Source organism: Pseudophryne corroboree, chromosome 2 (genome assembly GCF_028390025.1).
Source record: "Pseudophryne corroboree isolate aPseCor3 chromosome 2, aPseCor3.hap2, whole genome shotgun sequence".
NCBI lineage: Eukaryota > Metazoa > Chordata > Amphibia > Anura > Myobatrachidae > Pseudophryne > Pseudophryne corroboree.
Window position 1 is genome coordinate 569,433,408 of NC_086445.1, and position 17,208 is coordinate 569,450,615.

General features: G+C 46.8%; 1 protein-coding gene across 2 annotated transcripts in view; it reads right to left on the reverse strand.

Annotated features, from left to right (window-relative positions):
* OSCP1 (organic solute carrier partner 1) overlaps positions 1 to 17,208 on the reverse strand; it is a 110,453-nt gene that overhangs the window by 34,461 nt on the left and 58,784 nt on the right. For both annotated transcript variants that reach the window (XR_010230817.1, XM_063954392.1), the window contains exons 4-6: positions 4,851 to 4,931; positions 4,352 to 4,455; positions 3,607 to 3,735 (exon numbers count right to left, since the gene is read on the reverse strand). Coding sequence is in view for 1 of the 2 variants with exons in the window: in XM_063954392.1 (XP_063810462.1) it covers positions 3,607 to 3,735; positions 4,352 to 4,455; positions 4,851 to 4,931 (314 nt within the window). In the remaining variant the exon portion in view is untranslated. The remainder of the gene's footprint in view (positions 1 to 3,606; positions 3,736 to 4,351; positions 4,456 to 4,850; positions 4,932 to 17,208) is intronic.

The window sequence follows — 17,208 nt, forward strand, 5'->3', positions numbered from 1 at the left end:
ATCTGTGAAACCGGGAACCACCATTTTGGAATGGATTATTCACAGAGTTCAATATGATGAATCTAATACACAGAGTCCAAAAACTATTAAATCCAATGGGTGTAATAATAAAAAGACAATAAAGTACTTTTGTGTGAATACTGGAAGAATGGCAGTGTGGAGGTGGAGTTGTGGTTAGGATTATCCGATTCTGGATTGGGCGTGGCCCTCTCCCACTAATGTACACGTGTTTACTATAAAACGTAGATCACTTTTTCTGGTAGGAAACTAAGTGGTCTATTTACTAAGCATTGGATGGTAATAAAGTACCAGCCAATGAACTCCTGTCATTTTTTAAACAGCCTGTGACATGACAGTTAGAAGCTGATTGGTTGGTACTTTATCTCCATCCACTTTATCTCCACCCAAAGCATAGTAAATAGAGCCCCAAGTCATTCATGATTATGTGTGTCATTGGCAAAGTTGTACTACCCTATGATGTCTTTTTTCTTTGAGATACTCAGTAGGACCTGAGGTTTATAGAAGTAATGAATCAACAGGAGGAACTTAACTGCTGAAGATACTTGATTGTGGGACATTCCGTATTAACTTAGCGTCAACAGACCCAATTGGTGATGTTTGGCTTCCATAATATAAGTCCAGCGATATGTACAGCTGAACAAGGTGGCCGCACATCACCTAGAGTAGAACCCAACCTCCCGCTTAGCCTAAAAAAAAAAGTGTGTTTTTTGGTTACTTACCGTTTAATAATTTTTTCTGACTCAGGCTGGGGGACATTGGATATTGGGATTGTGGTAGGGCTACAGGAGCTGGCACTTAAATTAAAATCACTTTAAGCCAAAGCGCCTACTCTCCACACTACCAACAAACCAGTGCAACTTCAAAAGAGACCATAAGGAGAAGAGGTAACCCAGTGAAGCGACAGTCAAGAAAAATCCCTGCATGACCGAGCGCAAGGGAGGAAACGCAGTGTTTCCCAGTCTGATTCAGAAAAAAGCATTCAACAGTAAGTAACCAAAATTCTACTTTTCTCTTTCATCAATGGCTGGTGAACACTGGGAAATGAGATGTTCAGCAGTCGCCCCCAACTGTATGCCAAAGTGGGTGCCACCGGAGGCAAAAACATGAAATCAAAGTAACAAGTAGATAATAAGGACCAAAGAGCTGCACGAAGCTTCATGTCGCGCCACCCAGGAGATCGCCACTGCCCTAGTGGAATGCGCAGACACTCAATTTGGTGAAAGTTGGCCCACACTAGCATAAGCCCAAACAATGAGCGTGCGGATCCAATGGCCTGTTTTGTAGCAGGCCTGCCACTTTGCCGTTTGTCATAATGAACAAGCTGAGAATCTGTGCAGCACATGAAAGTAGATTTGACAAAATAAACCCGCAGAGCCCGAACTATGTCTAACAGTCATATCATACTAGCCTCGGGGAATAGACGAAGGGCGAAAACTGGAAAGAACATTTTCTGGTTTAAGTGGAAAATTTAAAACCACCGTCGGAAGGAACAAAGGAACCGTACAGAGAACCACCCTATCATTATCAACCCGGAACTACTCTAAGATGAGGCAATGGATGTAAGGAACACCAGATTCCAACCACGAACTGAAGGTCCACTGAAAACCAAGTTTGTAATTGAGTCTGCATGAGAGTGGAGAGGACCAGATGAAGATCTTACGGAAGACAAAACGGTGGGTGACACACAACACACCATGTAAAAAAAAAAAAAATGGAACTTCTGCAAGAAGGGCCAGGAATCACTCAAAATAGAGCCGTCTCCAATGGTGACCAAAGGCCTTGGTGCCAAAGATGTAATGTCACGGCACCCTAACCCAAGGGACACTGACCAAAGTCAGAGCGACCAAGGGTTGACTTTGTAGGAGATGATCAGAAACAATCCACCAATGCAAAGACTGCCGAATGTTGTTGGACAGAAAGAAACTGAGATGCCAGGGATGCTGAACAAGGCCCTTTGCCACAGGTAGCCTGCCATAACAGTATCTAATTCTGGCATGAACAGAATGCTTTCACCAAAAGGATTCCATGGAACGTGTTGATTTTGAATCCGCATAAAAAGTGCGGAACCAAAGGGCCCTCCCAGCTGAGTTGATGTAGACAAACTTCCAGATGCTATTTGAGCACCATCTTACACGGCCTCACCCACACTCAGCTGCACAGCAAAGCTGATCTGCAAGTCCAATAGGGAATCCCTGGAAGAATCACTGTGAAGCTCCACAACAAGATTGTTGGCCGATGTCTCCCTAGCTCGAGCTATCCATGCCGAGGTTAAGAAAGGTCGGATAAACAACCCTTAAACCCATAAAGATGGGCTTCCAATTTCTATGCTAGCAGATCACAAAAAGGACAACCAAGGAGCAAAGTACTTCATATCTGAAGGAGAGGAGAGAGGAATGACCATTCTGCACCGATGCTTTAACAGACCCACAGCATCCATATGGGATTCCACATATAAGGAATCTAGATAGCAATGCACGGCAGCAATGAAGTCTTCCACACCGTGACTGGTGGAAGACTCCAGTTCTTCACTCTATGGAAGCAAGAAAGCCTTCGTAAGATCGCCCTGTTCTTTCTTGAAATCTGAAAACATCTAACGGCCCAAAGGAAAAAGGTGCCACGTGCAGCATAGGGTCCTTGAAAAAGCATTCCAAGTAAGTGGAAACCTGTGCAAACTCTCACATCTTGAGCCCCATGGCATGAAGCCAAGGTGGTCAGGTGCAGATTCGAGAACTGCACCCCCAGGAGCAGATATCCGGGATTCTCGCAGTAACCATTCTAATTTGATTGCCTGGGCTAGAGAGTGTGACTACTTTCACTAAGTTGGAAACGCTGACTGAGAGCCTGTGCCCACGATGGATCAGTCAGACAAAAACGGAGCCTCCAGCACGGCATCCAGCACCCTAGAGCTACTGTCATTGTGAAGTGAAGCATGGTAGGCAGTGCAGCAAGTACTTCCCCCTTGTGCCAGAGAAATCACTGGTTCAGCCTGCTGCCAGGGCTGCCTGAATGGCGTGCACTCCCTGCTAGGCAAGCCGCTCACTAAACCCAGTACAATGGAGGTGCCATATGGGACAGAGTTGTTACTCTCCACCTTCTAACAGGTGGAGAGCGCACTCCCGTCCCTGGGACCAGGTAGTCTCGGTGAGACCGAAGTGCCAGAGGCGGAGCAACTTGGTTCAGCTCCCCACCGCTGTGGCTGAAGCATGACAAAATACATGGGTTCTCTACAGCCACTGCACTCCCTGTTGTCCGCTGTTTCTGCTAGCAGCAGACAGGACCTAAGTAAAAAGAAAGAAAACGTTATAAAAGAAAACACAAACCTACAGTAAGTAGTAAGGCTGCAACAGCAGCCCCAAACAAATGTGCCCAACTCCAGAAGAGTGCTTAAACCACACTGACCTGTTGGGAGTGTGGAGGGGAGGAGCTTAATCTTAAAGTGATAGGTTTTAATTTAAGTGCTAGGTTCTGTAGCCCACTGCTGTCCAGTGTCCCCCAGCCACTGATAAAAGAGAAACATTATCTTTACAATTACAGAAGCTGGTTATGCAATTTCAGTCCATTAAAAATTGTAAACAAAACACTTACATATTTGTCCCCAGCTTAAGCACTCTGTCACCAAAAAGATCATAAGACCCTTCCCGCAATGGGCTGACATAATTTCCACCATTCTGGAACTCCATTCCTTTCACCTCCTCTCCTTTATAATTGAAAATCCTATGGGTTGGACAAAATAATACTTTAAAAACATTGCACTTATAATATAAAAAGGCTAAAAGCTTAGGGCATAGCAAATAACCGGCTCGTACAGTCACTAATATCGTTAGTATGTCAGGTGTGTGTTTTGTTTATTAAATTACACCATAGCATTTAATCACTGCTTTGCAAATACAAATATGCAAACGTGATATTAGTGCACAACATAAAAACAGAGTACTTATCAAATGACTTGATATTTTGTAGAAAATAAAGGACAGTAATGTAAGTCATTAAAACACTACTGTTTTGTACTGATCTCCATTTCAGTATTGAAGTTAGTTTCTTCTCAAAGTTTTGGAAATCACTGCTGCTATAGAGACAATTTACACTGTTTGTATTAGTTTTATAAGCACACATAACTTAATCCACATATGTTGAACTCTATTAAACGAATGATTCAAGTTTCTTAGTCACCAATAAAGGACTGCAGCTTTACAGATGTTTTTATGTTACAAATACAATAACAAATAAAGTTACAAATAAAAAAAACTCCCATGTCGACACTTTTTATAGAAAGTCACATTTTAATTAGGTGTTACATCCAGGGCAAAGTAAAATATCAGCCATCACTCACCTAATAAGCCCTGGCACTTCTGTGCCCCAAGGGACAGGACCAGATGTAGGGAGCACAAAACGCCCATTGGAGTTTTGGACTTTATCTTTTAAGAAAATAGAGACCTACAAAACAAAGAATATGGCATATGATTAAAGAACGGTCTAAAGTCACTTATTGTTACAAATGGAGAGTCCTTCGTTGGTTTCTTCTGAGAATTCCGTGGATCTTCTGCACGTCCACAGCCTCCAGCCCTCACAGAGATAACCACCGGCTCCCCCGCTGCCTAGCAACCCCGACCGCTGGAAGAACACTGCGTCCCGGTTGTCATGGAGCCGGCGGCCGGAAGTTCGGGGGCCGAAGCGCCGGGAACCGCATGCCGCGGCTGTAACACTTATACCAGAAATGGAGATGCTTATGTGTACAGTGCATCAATGACAAGATGACCATAACAACGTAATCAAAGTAATGTGTGTAAAATCAAACTCCTACACCATTTAAGGCAATATCAAACACTTACCCTGATGTGCATGTCCTGGAAGAAAATAAGCAAAGTTTGCCGAATAAGCTGAAACTCGCCAGCAGGCAGGCAGTTATACATCTGTACAGAGAGAAAACATGTCCGCTGTTATCTAACTATTGCACGTGACCTTCAAGTAATACAGAAATATGTTTAAAACAAGGTTACTGACAAACGTCACCCATAACGGGCAAACTACTTGTCAACTTGTCCGACATTTGATTGGAGATCTCATTGTTAGTGGCGTGTTACTTGCCTAAAAGGAAGTCTCCATCAACTTTAGTTTGTTTGCTATATACTGTAAGATGAATGCAGGCTTTAGGTATAGCCACCAAGCCTGAGAGATATAATATAGACAGAAAAATAAGAATTTACTTACCGATAATTCTATTTCTCATAGTCCGTAGTGGATGCTGGGGACTCCGAAAGGACCATGGGGAACAGCGGTTCCGCAGGAGACTGGGCACAAAGTAAAAGCTTTAGGACTAGCTGGTGTGCACTGGCTCCTCCCCCTATGACCCTCCTCCAAGCCTCAGTTAGGATACTGTGCCCGGACAAGCGTACACAATAAGGAAGGATTTTGAATCCCGGGTAAGACTCATACCAGCCACACCAATCACACCGTACAACTTGTGATCTGAACCCAGTTAACAGCATGATAACAGAAGGAGCCTCTGAAAAGATGGCTCACAACAACAATAACCCGATTTTTGTAACAATAACTATGTACAAGTAATGCAGACAATCCGCACTTGGGATGGGCGCCCAGCATCCACTACGGACTATGAGAAATAGAATTATCGGTAAGTAAATTCTTATTTTCTCTAACGTCCTAGTGGATGCTGGGGACTCCGAAAGGACCATGGGGATTATACCAAAGCTCCCAAACGGGCGGGAGAGTGCGGATGACTCTGCAGCACCGAATGAGAGTACTCCAGGTCCTCCTCAGCCAGGGTATCAAATTTGTAGAATTTAGCAAACGTGTTTGCCCCTGACCAAGTAGCTGCTCGGCAAAGTTGTAAAGCCGAGACCCCTCGGGCAGCCGCCCAAGATGAGCCCACTTTCCGTGTGGAATGGGCTTTTACAGATTTTGGCTGTGGCAGGCCTGCCACAGAATGTGCAAGCTGAATTGTACTACAAATCCAACGAGCAATCGTCTGCTTAGAAGCAGGAGCACCCAGCTTGTTGGGTGCATACAGGATAAACAGCGAATCAGATTTCCTGACTCCAGCCGTCCTGGAAACATATTTTCAGGGCCCCGACTACGTCCAGCAACTTGGAATCCTCCAAGTCCCTAGTAGCCGCAGGCACCACAATAGGCTGGTTTAAGTGAAATGCTGAAACCACCTTAGGGAGAAATTGAGGACGAGTCCTCAATTCTGCCCTGTCCGTATGAAAAATTAGGTAAGGGCTTTTATAGGATAAAGCCGCCAATTCTGAGACACGCCTGGCTGAAGCCAGGGCTAACAGCATTACCACTTTCCATGTGAGATATTTTAAGTCCACAGTGGTGAGTGGTTCAAACCAATGTGATTTTAGGAATCCCAAAACTACATTAAGATCCCAAGGTGCCACTGGAGGCACAAAAGGAGGCTGTATATGCAGTACTCCCTTGACAAACGTCTGAACTTCAGGAACAGAAGCCAGTTCTTTTTGGAAGAATATTGACAGGGCCGAAATTTGAACCTTAATGGACCCTAATTTGAGGCCCATAGACAGTCCTGTTTGCAGGAAATGCAGGAAACGACCCAGTTGAAATTCCTCTGTAGGGGCCTTCCTGGCCTCGCACCACGCAACATATTTTCGCCAAATACGGTGATAATGTTGTATGGTTACATCCTTCCTGGCTTTGATCAGGGTAGGGATGACTTCATCCGGAATGCCTTTTTCCTTCAGGATCCGGCGTTCAACCGCCATGCCGTCAAACGCAGCCGCGGTAAGTCTTGGAACAGACATGGTCCCTGCTGGAGCAGGTCCTTTCTTAGAGGTAGAGGCCACGGGTCTTCCGTGAGCATCTCTTGAATTTCCGGGTACCAAGTCCTTCTTGGCCAATCCGGAGCCACGAGTATAGTCTTTACTCCTCTCCTTCTTATGATTCTCAGTACTTTTGGTATGAGAGGAAGAGGAGGGAACACATACACTGACTGGTACACCCACGGTGTTACCAGAGCGTCCACAGCTATTGCCTGAGGGTCCCTTGACCTGGCGCAATATCTGTCCAGTTTTTTGTTGAGGCGGGACGCCATCATGTCCACCTTTGGTTTTTTCCAACGGTTCACAATCATGTGGAAGATTTCTGGGTGAAGTCCCCACTCCCCCGGGTGAAGATCGTGTCTGCTGAGGAAGTCTGCTTCCCAGTTGTCCACTCCCGGAATGAACACTGCTGACAGTGCTATCACATGATTCTCCGCCCAGCGAAGAATCCTTGCCACTTCCATCATTGCCCTCCTGCTTCTTGTGCCGCCCTGTCTGTTTACGTGGGCGACTGCCGTGATGTTGTCCGACTGGATCAACACCGGCTGACCCTGAAGCAGAGGTCTTGCCTGACTTAGGGCATTGTAAATGGCCCTTAGTTCCAGGATATTTATGTGAAGTTACGTTTCCATGCTTGACCACAAGCCCTGGAAATTTCTTCCCTGTGTGACTGCTCCCCAGCCTCTCAGGCTGGCATCCGTGGTCACCAGGACCCAATCCTGAATGCTGAATCTGCGGCCCTCTAGGAGATGAGCACTCTGTAACCACCACAGGAGAGACACCCTTGTCCTTGGAGACAGGGTTATCCGCTGATGCATTTGAAGATGCGATCCGGACCATTTGTCCAGCAGATCCCACTGAAAAGTTCTTGCGTGGAATCTGCCGAATGGAATCGCTTCGTAAGAAGCCACCATCTTTCCCAGGACCCTTGTGCATTGATGTACTGACACTTGGCCTGGTCTTAGGAGGTTCCTGACTAGGTCGGATAACTCCTTGGCTTTCTCCTCCGGGAGAAACACCTTTTTCTGTACTGTGTCCAGAATCATCCCTAGGAACAGCAGACGTGTCGTCGGAATCAGCTGCGATTTTGGAATATTTAGAATCCATCCGTGCTGTCGTAGTACTACTTGAGATAGTGCTACTCCGACCTCTAACTGTTCTCTGGACCTTGCCCTTATCAGGAGATCGTCCAAGTAAGGGATAATTAAGACGCCTTTTCTTCGAAGAAGAATCATCATTTCGGCCATTACCTTGGTAAAGACCCGGGGTGCCGTGGACAATCCAAACGGCAGCGTCTGAAACTGATAGTGACAGTTCTGTACCACAAACCTGAGGTACCCTTGGTGAGAAGGGCAAATTGGGACATGGAGGTAAGCATCCTTGATGTCCAGAGACACCATATAGTCCCCTTCTTCCAGGTTCGCTATCACTACTCTGAGTGACTCCATCTTGAACTTGAACCTTTTTATGTAAGTGTTCAAGGATTTCAGATTTAAAATGGGTCTCACCGAGCCGTCCGGCTTCGGTACCACAAACAGCGTGGAATAATACCCCTTTCCCTGTTGTAGGAGGGGTACCTTGATTATCACCTGCTGGGAATACAGCTTGTGAATGGCTTCCAATACCGCCTCCCTGTCGGGGGGAGACGTTGGTAAAGCAGACTTCAGGAACCGGCGGGGGGGAGACGTCTCGAATTCCAATTTGTACCCCTGAGATACTACCTGCAGGATCCAGGGGTCCACTTGCGAGTGAGCCCACTGCGCGCTGAAATTCTTGAGACGGGCCCCCACCGTGCCTGAGTCCGCTTGTAAGGCCCCAGCGTCATGCTGAGGACTTGGCAGAAGCGGGGGAGGGCTTCTGTTCGTGGGAAGAAGCTGTCTGCTGCAGTCTTTTTCCCCTTCCTCTGCCCCAGGGCAGATATGAGTGGCCTTTTGCCCGCTTGCCCTTATGGGGACGAAAGGACTGAGCCTGAAAAGACGGTATCTTTTTCTGCTGCGAGGTGACTTGGGGTAAAAAGGTGGATTTTCCAGCTGTTGCTGTGGCCACCAGGTCCGATAGACCGACCCCAAATAACTCCTCCCCTTTATACGGCAATACTTCCATATGCCGTTTGGAATCCGCATCCCCTGACCACTGTCGCGTCCATAATCCTCTTCTGGCAGAAATGGACATCGCACTTACTCTTGATGCCAGAGTGCAAATATCCAGAGAAGATATAGGATTTAAGAGGTTCTAGAGTGCGCAATACAGACCGGAAATCAGCTTAGTGATATATATAAATGAAGTTTCACCTACTTCACACGTATGTCACAATTTTACACAGATAATATATTCCACTTTAGCGCTCTCCGGATTTAACACGTCACTTTTACATGCATAAATCTTCCAAAAGGACGCAACCTATATAATATGTGTCTCTGATGGCAAATACCAATCAGAGTGCACACAGAGAAAAAAGGCACACAATAGTGTAGAGTCTTTTTATCAGGCGGAGATAATTCTTATTTCAATACATCACACTCACAAGAATCCATAAGGTTTTAGGCATATCTTGGTTTCTTTATATCATAAAGTTGTCCCATTCCACAGAAAATGGAGGAGGCGGAGGGCCACTTCGTCTGGAGATTCAAACTCCTATCACTCCAGTTTTCATACAACGAGAGAAAGAAGGCAAATAGTGCAGCAAGCCCTTACAAATGGCAAGTATTTATTTTTTAAAAAATGCACTCACATGTTAACAAATATAAAAAGGCATATCACAACGTTATTCCTGATTTCCCCAATAAACACCTCACTGGCTCGCTAAGATGACCTTCAGCAGGTATAGTCAGAGTCCCGGGCACTCACGGCTTTCCTTCCAGGTGGTGAAGAGAGGAATCTCAGGAACCGTCAGGATATCCAGTACAATCCCGCTTAAGCGGTTCCTGAGATTCCTCTCTTCACCACCTGGAAGGAAAGCCGTGAGTGCCCGGGACTCTGACTATACCTGCTGAAGGTCATCTTAGCGAGCCAGTGAGGTGTTTATTGGGGAAATCAGGAATAACGTTGTGATATGCCTTTTTATATTTGTTAACATGTGAGTGCATTTTTAAAAAAATAAATACTTGCCATTTGTAAGGGCTTGCTGCACTATTTGCCTTCTTTCTCTCGTTGTATGAAAACTGGAGTGATAGGAGTTTGAATCTCCAGACGAAGTGGCCCTCCGCCTCCTCCATTTCCTGTGGAATGGGACAACTTTATGATATAAAGAAACCAAGATATGCCTAAAACCTTATGGATTCTTGTGAGTGTGATGTATTGAAATAAGAATTATCTCCGCCTGATAAAAAGACTCTACACTATTGTGTGCCTTTTTTCTCTGTGTGCACTCTGATTGGTATTTGTCATCAGAGACACATATTATATAGGTTGCGTCCTTTTGGAAGATTTATGCATGTAAAAGTGACGTGTTAAATCCGGAGAGCGCTAAAGTGGAATATATTATCTGTGTAAAAGAGTGCAAATATCCCTCTGTGCATCTCGCATATATAGAAATGCATCCTTTAAATGCTCTATAGTCAATAATATATTGTCCCTGTCCAGGGTATCAATATTTTCAGTCAGGGAATCCGACCAAGCCACCCCAGCACTGCACATCCAGGCTGAGGCGATTGCTGGTCGCAGTATAATACCAGTATGTGTGTATATACTTTTAAGGATATTTTCCAGCTTCCTCTTAGCTGGTTCCTTGAGGGCGGCCGTATCAGGGGACGGTAACGCCACTTGTTTTGATAAGCGTGTGAGCGCCTTATCTACGCTAGGGGGTGTTTCCCAACGCGCCCTAACCTCTGGCGGGAAAGGGTATAAATAAGAATTTACTTACCGATAATTCTATTTCTCGTAGTCCGTAGTGGATGCTGGGGACTCCGTCAGGACCATGGGGTTTAGCGGCTCCGCAGGAGACAGGGCACAATAATAAAAGCTTTAGGATCAGGTGGTGTGCACTGGCTCCTCCCCCTATGACCCTCCTCCAAGCCTCAGTTAGGATACTGTGCCCGGACGAGCGTGCATAATAAGGAAGGATATTGAATCCCGGGTAAGACTCATACCAGCCACACCAATCACACCGTACAACCTGTGATCTGAACCCAGTTAACAGTATGATAACAACGAAGGAGCCTCTGAAAAGATGGCTCACAACAATAATAACCCGATTTTTGTAACAATAACTATGTACAAGTATTGCAGACAATCCGCACTTGGGATGGGCGCCCAGCATCCACTACGGACTACGAGAAATAGAATTATCGGTAAGTAAATTCTTATTTTCTCTAACGTCCTAAGTGGATGCTGGGGACTCCGTCAGGACCATGGGGATTATACCAAAGCTCCCAAACGGGCGGGAGAGTGCGGATGACTCTGCAGCACCGAATGAGAGAACTCCAGGTCCTCCTCAGTCAGGGTGTGCCCCTGACCAAGTAGCAGCTCGGCAAAGTTGTAAAGCCGAGACCCCTCGGGCAGCCGCCCAAGATGAGCCCACTTCCTTGTGGAATGGGCTTTTACTGATTTTGGCTGTGGCAAGCCTGCCACAGAATGTGCAAGCTGAATTGTACTACAAATCCAGCGAGCAATCGTCTGCTTAGAAGCAGGAACACCCATCTTGTTGGGTGCATACAGGCTAAACAGCGAGTCAGATTTTCTGACTCCAGTCGTCCTGGAAACATATATTTTCAGGGCCCTGACAACGTCAAGTAACTTGGAGTCCTCCAAGTCCCTAGTAGCCGCAGGTACCACAATAGGTTGGTTCATGTGAAAAACAGAAAACACCTTAAGGAGAAATTGAGGACGAGTCCTCAATTCTGCCCTGTCAGAATGAAAAATTAAGTAAGGGCTTTTATATGATAAAGCCGCCCATTCTGACACACGCCTGGCTGAAGCCAGGGCTAATAGAATCTTCACCTTCCATGTGAAATATTTTAATTCCACAGTGGTGAGTGGATCAAACCAATGTGACTTTAGGAAACTCAAAACAACATTGAGATCCCAAGGTGCCACTGGGGGCACAAAAGGAGGCTGTATATGCAGTACCCCTTTTACAAACGTCTGAACTTCAGGCACTGAAGCCAGTTCTTTCTGGAAGAAATTCGACAGGGTCGAAATTTGAACCTTAATGGACCCTAATTTTAGGCCCATAGACAGTCCTGTTTTCAGGAAATGTAGGAAACGACCCAGTTGGAATTCCTCTGTAGGGACCTTCTTGGCCTCACACCACGCAACATATTTTCGCCAAATGCGGTGAAAATGTTTTGCGGTTACATCCTTCCTGGCTTCGACCAGGGTAGGGATGACTTCATCTGGAATGCCCTTTCAGGATCCGGCGTTCAACTGCCATGCCGTCAAACGCAGCCGCGGTAAGTCTTGGAACAGACAAGGCCCCTGCTGGAGCAGGTCCTCTCTTAAAGGTAGAGGCCACGGTTCTTCCGTGAGCATCTCTTGAAGTTCCGGGTACCAAGTCCTTCTTGACCCATCCGGAATCACGAGTATCGTTCTTACTCATCTCCTTCTTATGATTCTCAGTACTTTTGGTATGAGATGCATAGGAGGGAACACATACCCTGACTGGTACACCCACAGTGTTACCAGAGCGTCCACCGCTATTGCCTGAGGGTCCCTTGACCTGGCGCAATATCTGTCTAGTTTTTTGTTCAGGCGGGACGCCATCATGTCCACCTTTGGTTTTTCCCAACGGTTTACAATCATGTGGAAGACTTCCCGCTGAAGTCCCCACTCTCCCGGGTGGAGGTTATGCCTGCTGAGGAAGTCTGCTTCCCAGTTTTCCACTCCCGGAATTAACACTGCTGAGAGTGTTATCACATGATTTTTCGCCCAGCGAAGAATCCTTGCAGTTTCTGCCATTTCCCTCCTGCTTCATGTGCCGCCCTGTCTGTTTACGTGGGCGACTGCCGTGATGTTGTCCCACTGGATCAATACCGGCTGACCTTGAAGCAGAGGTCTTGCTAAGCTTAGAGCCTTGTAAATTGCCCTTAGCTCCAGTATATTTATGTGGAGAGAAGTCTCCAGACTTGATCACACTCCCTGGAAATTTTTTTCCTTGTGTGACTGCTCCCCAGCCACTCAGGCTGGCATCCGTGGTCACCAGGACCCAGTCCTGAATGTCGAATCTGCGGCCCTTTCATAGATGAGCACTCTGCAGCCACCGCAGAAGAAAACACCCTTGTCCTTGGAGACAGGGTTATCCGCTAATGCATCTGAAGATGCGATCCGGACCATTTTCCCAGCAGATTCCACTGAAAGGTTCTTGCGTGAAATCTACCGAATGGGATCGCTTTGTAAGAAACCACCATTTTTCACAGGACCCTTGTGCAATGATGCACTGATACTTTTCCTGGTTTTAGGAGGTTCCTGACTAGCTCGGATAACTCCCTGGCCTTCTTCTCCGGGAGAAAACATCCTTTTCTGGACTGTGTCCAGAATCATTCCTAGGAACATTAGACGTGTCGTCGGAAAAAGCTGCGATTTTGGAATATTTAGAATCCACTCGTGCTGTCGTAGAACTACTTGAGATAGTGCTACTCCGACCGCCAACTGTTCTCTGGACCTTGCCCTTATCAGGAAAGCGTCCATATTTCTTTTAGGAAGAATCATCATTTCGGCCATTACCATGGTAAAGACCCGGGGTGCCGTGGACAATCCAAACGGCAGCGTCTGAACTGATAGTGACAGTTCTGTACCACGAACCTGAGATACCCTTGGTGAGAAGGGCAAATTTTTGGACATGTAGGTAAGCGTCCCTGATATCCAGTGACACCATATCGTCCTGGTTCGCTATCACTGCTCTGAGTGACTCCATCTTGATTTGAACCCTTGTATGTAATTGTTCAAATCTTTTAGATCTCACCGAGCCGTTTGGCTTCAGTACCACAATATAGTGTGGAATAATACCCCTTCCCTTGTTGTAGGAGGGGTACTTTGATTATCACCTGCTGGGAATACAGCCTGTGAATTTTTTCCCAATACTGCCTCCCTGTCGGAGGGAGACGTTGGTAAAGCAGACTTCAGGAACTTGTGAGGGGAAGACGTCTCGAATTTCCAATGTACACCTGGGATACTACGTGTAGGATCCAGGAGTCCACTTGCGAGTGAGCCCACTGCGTGCTGAAACTCTTGAGATGACCCCCCACCGCACCTGAGTCCGCTTGTATGGCCCCAGCGTCATGCTGCGGACTTGGCAGAAGCTGTGGAGGACTTCTGTTCCTGGGAATGGGCTGCCTGCTGCAGTCTTCTTCCCTTTCCTCTAACCCTGGGCAGATATGACTGGCCTTTTGCCCGCCTGCCTTTATGGGTACGAAAGGACTGAGACTGAAAAGACTGTGTCCTTTTCTGCTGAGATGTGACTTGGGGTAACAAAAGTGGATTTTCCAGCTGTTGCCATGGCCACCAGGTCCGATGGACCGCCCCTTTATACGGCAATACTTCCATGTGCCGTCTGGAATCTGCATCACCTGACCACTGTCGTGTCTATAAACATCGTCTGGCAGATATGGACATCACATCTACTCTTGATGCCAGAATGCAAATATCCCTCTGCGCATCTCGCATATATAGAAATGCATCCTTAAAATGCTCTATAGTCAATAAAATATTGTTCCTGTCAAGGGTATCAATATTTTCAGTCAGGAAATCCGACCAAGCCCCCCAAGCGCTGCACATCCAGGCTGAGGCGATTGCTGGTCGTAGTATAACACCAGTATGTGTGTATATACTTTTTAGGATATTTTTCAGCTTCCTATCAGCTGGCTCCCTGAGGGCGGCCGTATCTGGAGACGGTAACGCCACTTGTTTTTATAAGCGTGTGAGCGCCTTATCCACCCTAAGGTGTGTTTCCCAACTCGCCCTCACTTCTGGCGGGAAAGGGTATACCTCCAATAATTTTCTATCGGAGGAAACCCACGTATCATCACACACTTTAATTTATCTGATTCAGGAAAAACTACAAGTAGATTATTCCCACCCTACATAATACCCTTATTTGTGGTACTTGTAGTATCAGAAATATATAACACCTCCTTCATTGCCCTTAACATGTAACGTGTGGCCCTAAAGGAAAATACGTTTGTTTCTTCACCGTCGACACTGAAGTCAGTGTCCGTGTCTGTGTCGACCAACTGAGGTAAATGGGCGTTTTTACAAGCCCCTGACGGTGTCTGAGACGCCTGGACAGGTACTAATTTGTTTGCCGGCCGTCTCATGTCGTCAACCGACCTTGCATCGTGTTGACATTATCACGTAATTCCTAAATAAGCCATCCATTCCGGTGTCGACTCCCTAGAGAGTGACATCACCAAAACAGGCAATTTGCTCCGCCTCCTCACCAACATCGTCCTCCTACATGTCGACACACACGTACCGACACACAGCACACACACAGGGAATGCTCTGATAGAGGACAGGACCCCACTAGCCCTTTGGGGAGACAGAGGGAGAGTTTGCCAGCACACACCAAAAACGCTATAATTATACAGGGACAACCCCTTATACAAGTGTTTTCCCTTATAGCATTTTTATATATGTAATCATATCGCCAAATAAGTGCCCCCCCTCTCTGTTTTAACCCTGTTTCTGTAGTGCAGTGCAGGGGAGAGCCTGGGAGCTTTCCTCACAGCAGAGCGGAGCAGGAAAATGGCGCCGTGTGCTGAGGAGAATAGGCCCCGCCCCCTTTTCGGCGGGCTCTTCTCCCGGAGTTTGTGAGATCTGGCAGGGGTTAAATACATCCATATAGCCTCAAGGGCTATATGTGATGTATTTTAGCCATAAAAAGGTATTATACATTGCTGCCCAGGGCGCCCCCCCCAGCGCCCTGCACCCTCAGTGACAGTTGGTGACTGTTGGTGAAGTGTGCTGACAACAATGGCGCACAGCTGCAGTGCTGTGCGCTACCTTATGAAGACTGAAAGTCTTCTGCCGCCTGTTTCTGGACCTCTTCAACTTCGGCATCTGCAAGGGGGGTCGGCGGCACGGCTCCGGGACGAACCCCAGGGTGAGACCTGTGTTCCGACTCCCTCTGGAGCTAATGGTGTCCAGTAGCCTAAGAAGCAAATCCATCCTGCACGCAGGTGAGTTTACTTCTCTCCCCTAAGTCCCTCGTAGCAGTGAGCCTGTTGCCAGCAGGTCTCACTGAAAGAAAAAAACCTAACTTAAACTTTTATTCTAAGCAGCTCAGGAGAGCCACCTAGATTGCACCCTTCTCGGCCGGGCACAAAAATCTAACTGAGGCTTGGAGGAGGGTCATAGGGGGAGGAGCCAGTGCACACCACCTGATCCTAAAGCTTTTATTATTGTGCCCTGTCTCCTGCGGAGCCGCTAAACCCCATGGTCCTGACGGAGTCCCCAGCATCCACTTAGGACGTTAGAGAAATGCCAATAACTTTTTAGAAATTAGCAGTTTTTTATCAGGGGAAACCCACGCTTCATCACACACCTCATTTAATTCATCTGATTCGGGAAAAACTACGGGTAGTTTTTTCACACCCCACATAATACCCTTTTTTGTGGTACTTGTAGTATCAGAAATGTTCAAAACCTCCTTCATTGCCGTGATCATGTAACGTGTGGCCCTACTGGAAAATACGTTTGTTTCCTCACCGTCGACACTGGAGTCAGTGTCCGTGTCTGTGTCTGTATCGACCTGAGGTAACGGGCGCTTTAGAGCCCCTGACGGTGTTTGAGACGCCTGTACAGGTATTAACTGATTTGCCGGCTGTCTCATGTCGTCAACAGTTGTAAAGTGCTGACACTATCACGTAATTCTTTCCATAAGACCATCCAGTCAGGTGTCGACTCCCTAGGGGGTGACATCACTAACACAGGCAATTGCTCCGCCTCCACACCATTTTCCTCCTCATACATGTCGACACAACGTACCGACACACAGCACACACACAGGGAATGCTCTGATAGAGGACTGGACCCCACTAGCCCTTTGGGGAGACAGAGGGAGAGTTTGCCAGCACACACCAGAGCGCTATATATATACAGGGATAACCTTATATAAGTGTTTTTCCCTAATATAGCTGCTGTATATATTTATATGCCAATTTAGTGCCCCCCCTCTCTTGTTTTACCCTGTTTCTGTAGTGCAGGACTGCAGGGGAGAGTCAGGGAGCCTTCCTCCAACGGAGCTGTGAGGAAAAAATGGCGCCAGTGTGCTGAGGAGATAGGCTCCGCCCCTTCTCCCGCTTTTTTATGTAAAAATAGGCAGGGGTTAAATACATCCATATAGCCCAGGAGCTATATGTGATGTATTTTTTGCCAAAAAAGGTGTTTTTATTGCGTCTCAGGGCGCCCCCCCCAGCGCCCTGCACCCTCAGTGACCGGAGTATGAAGT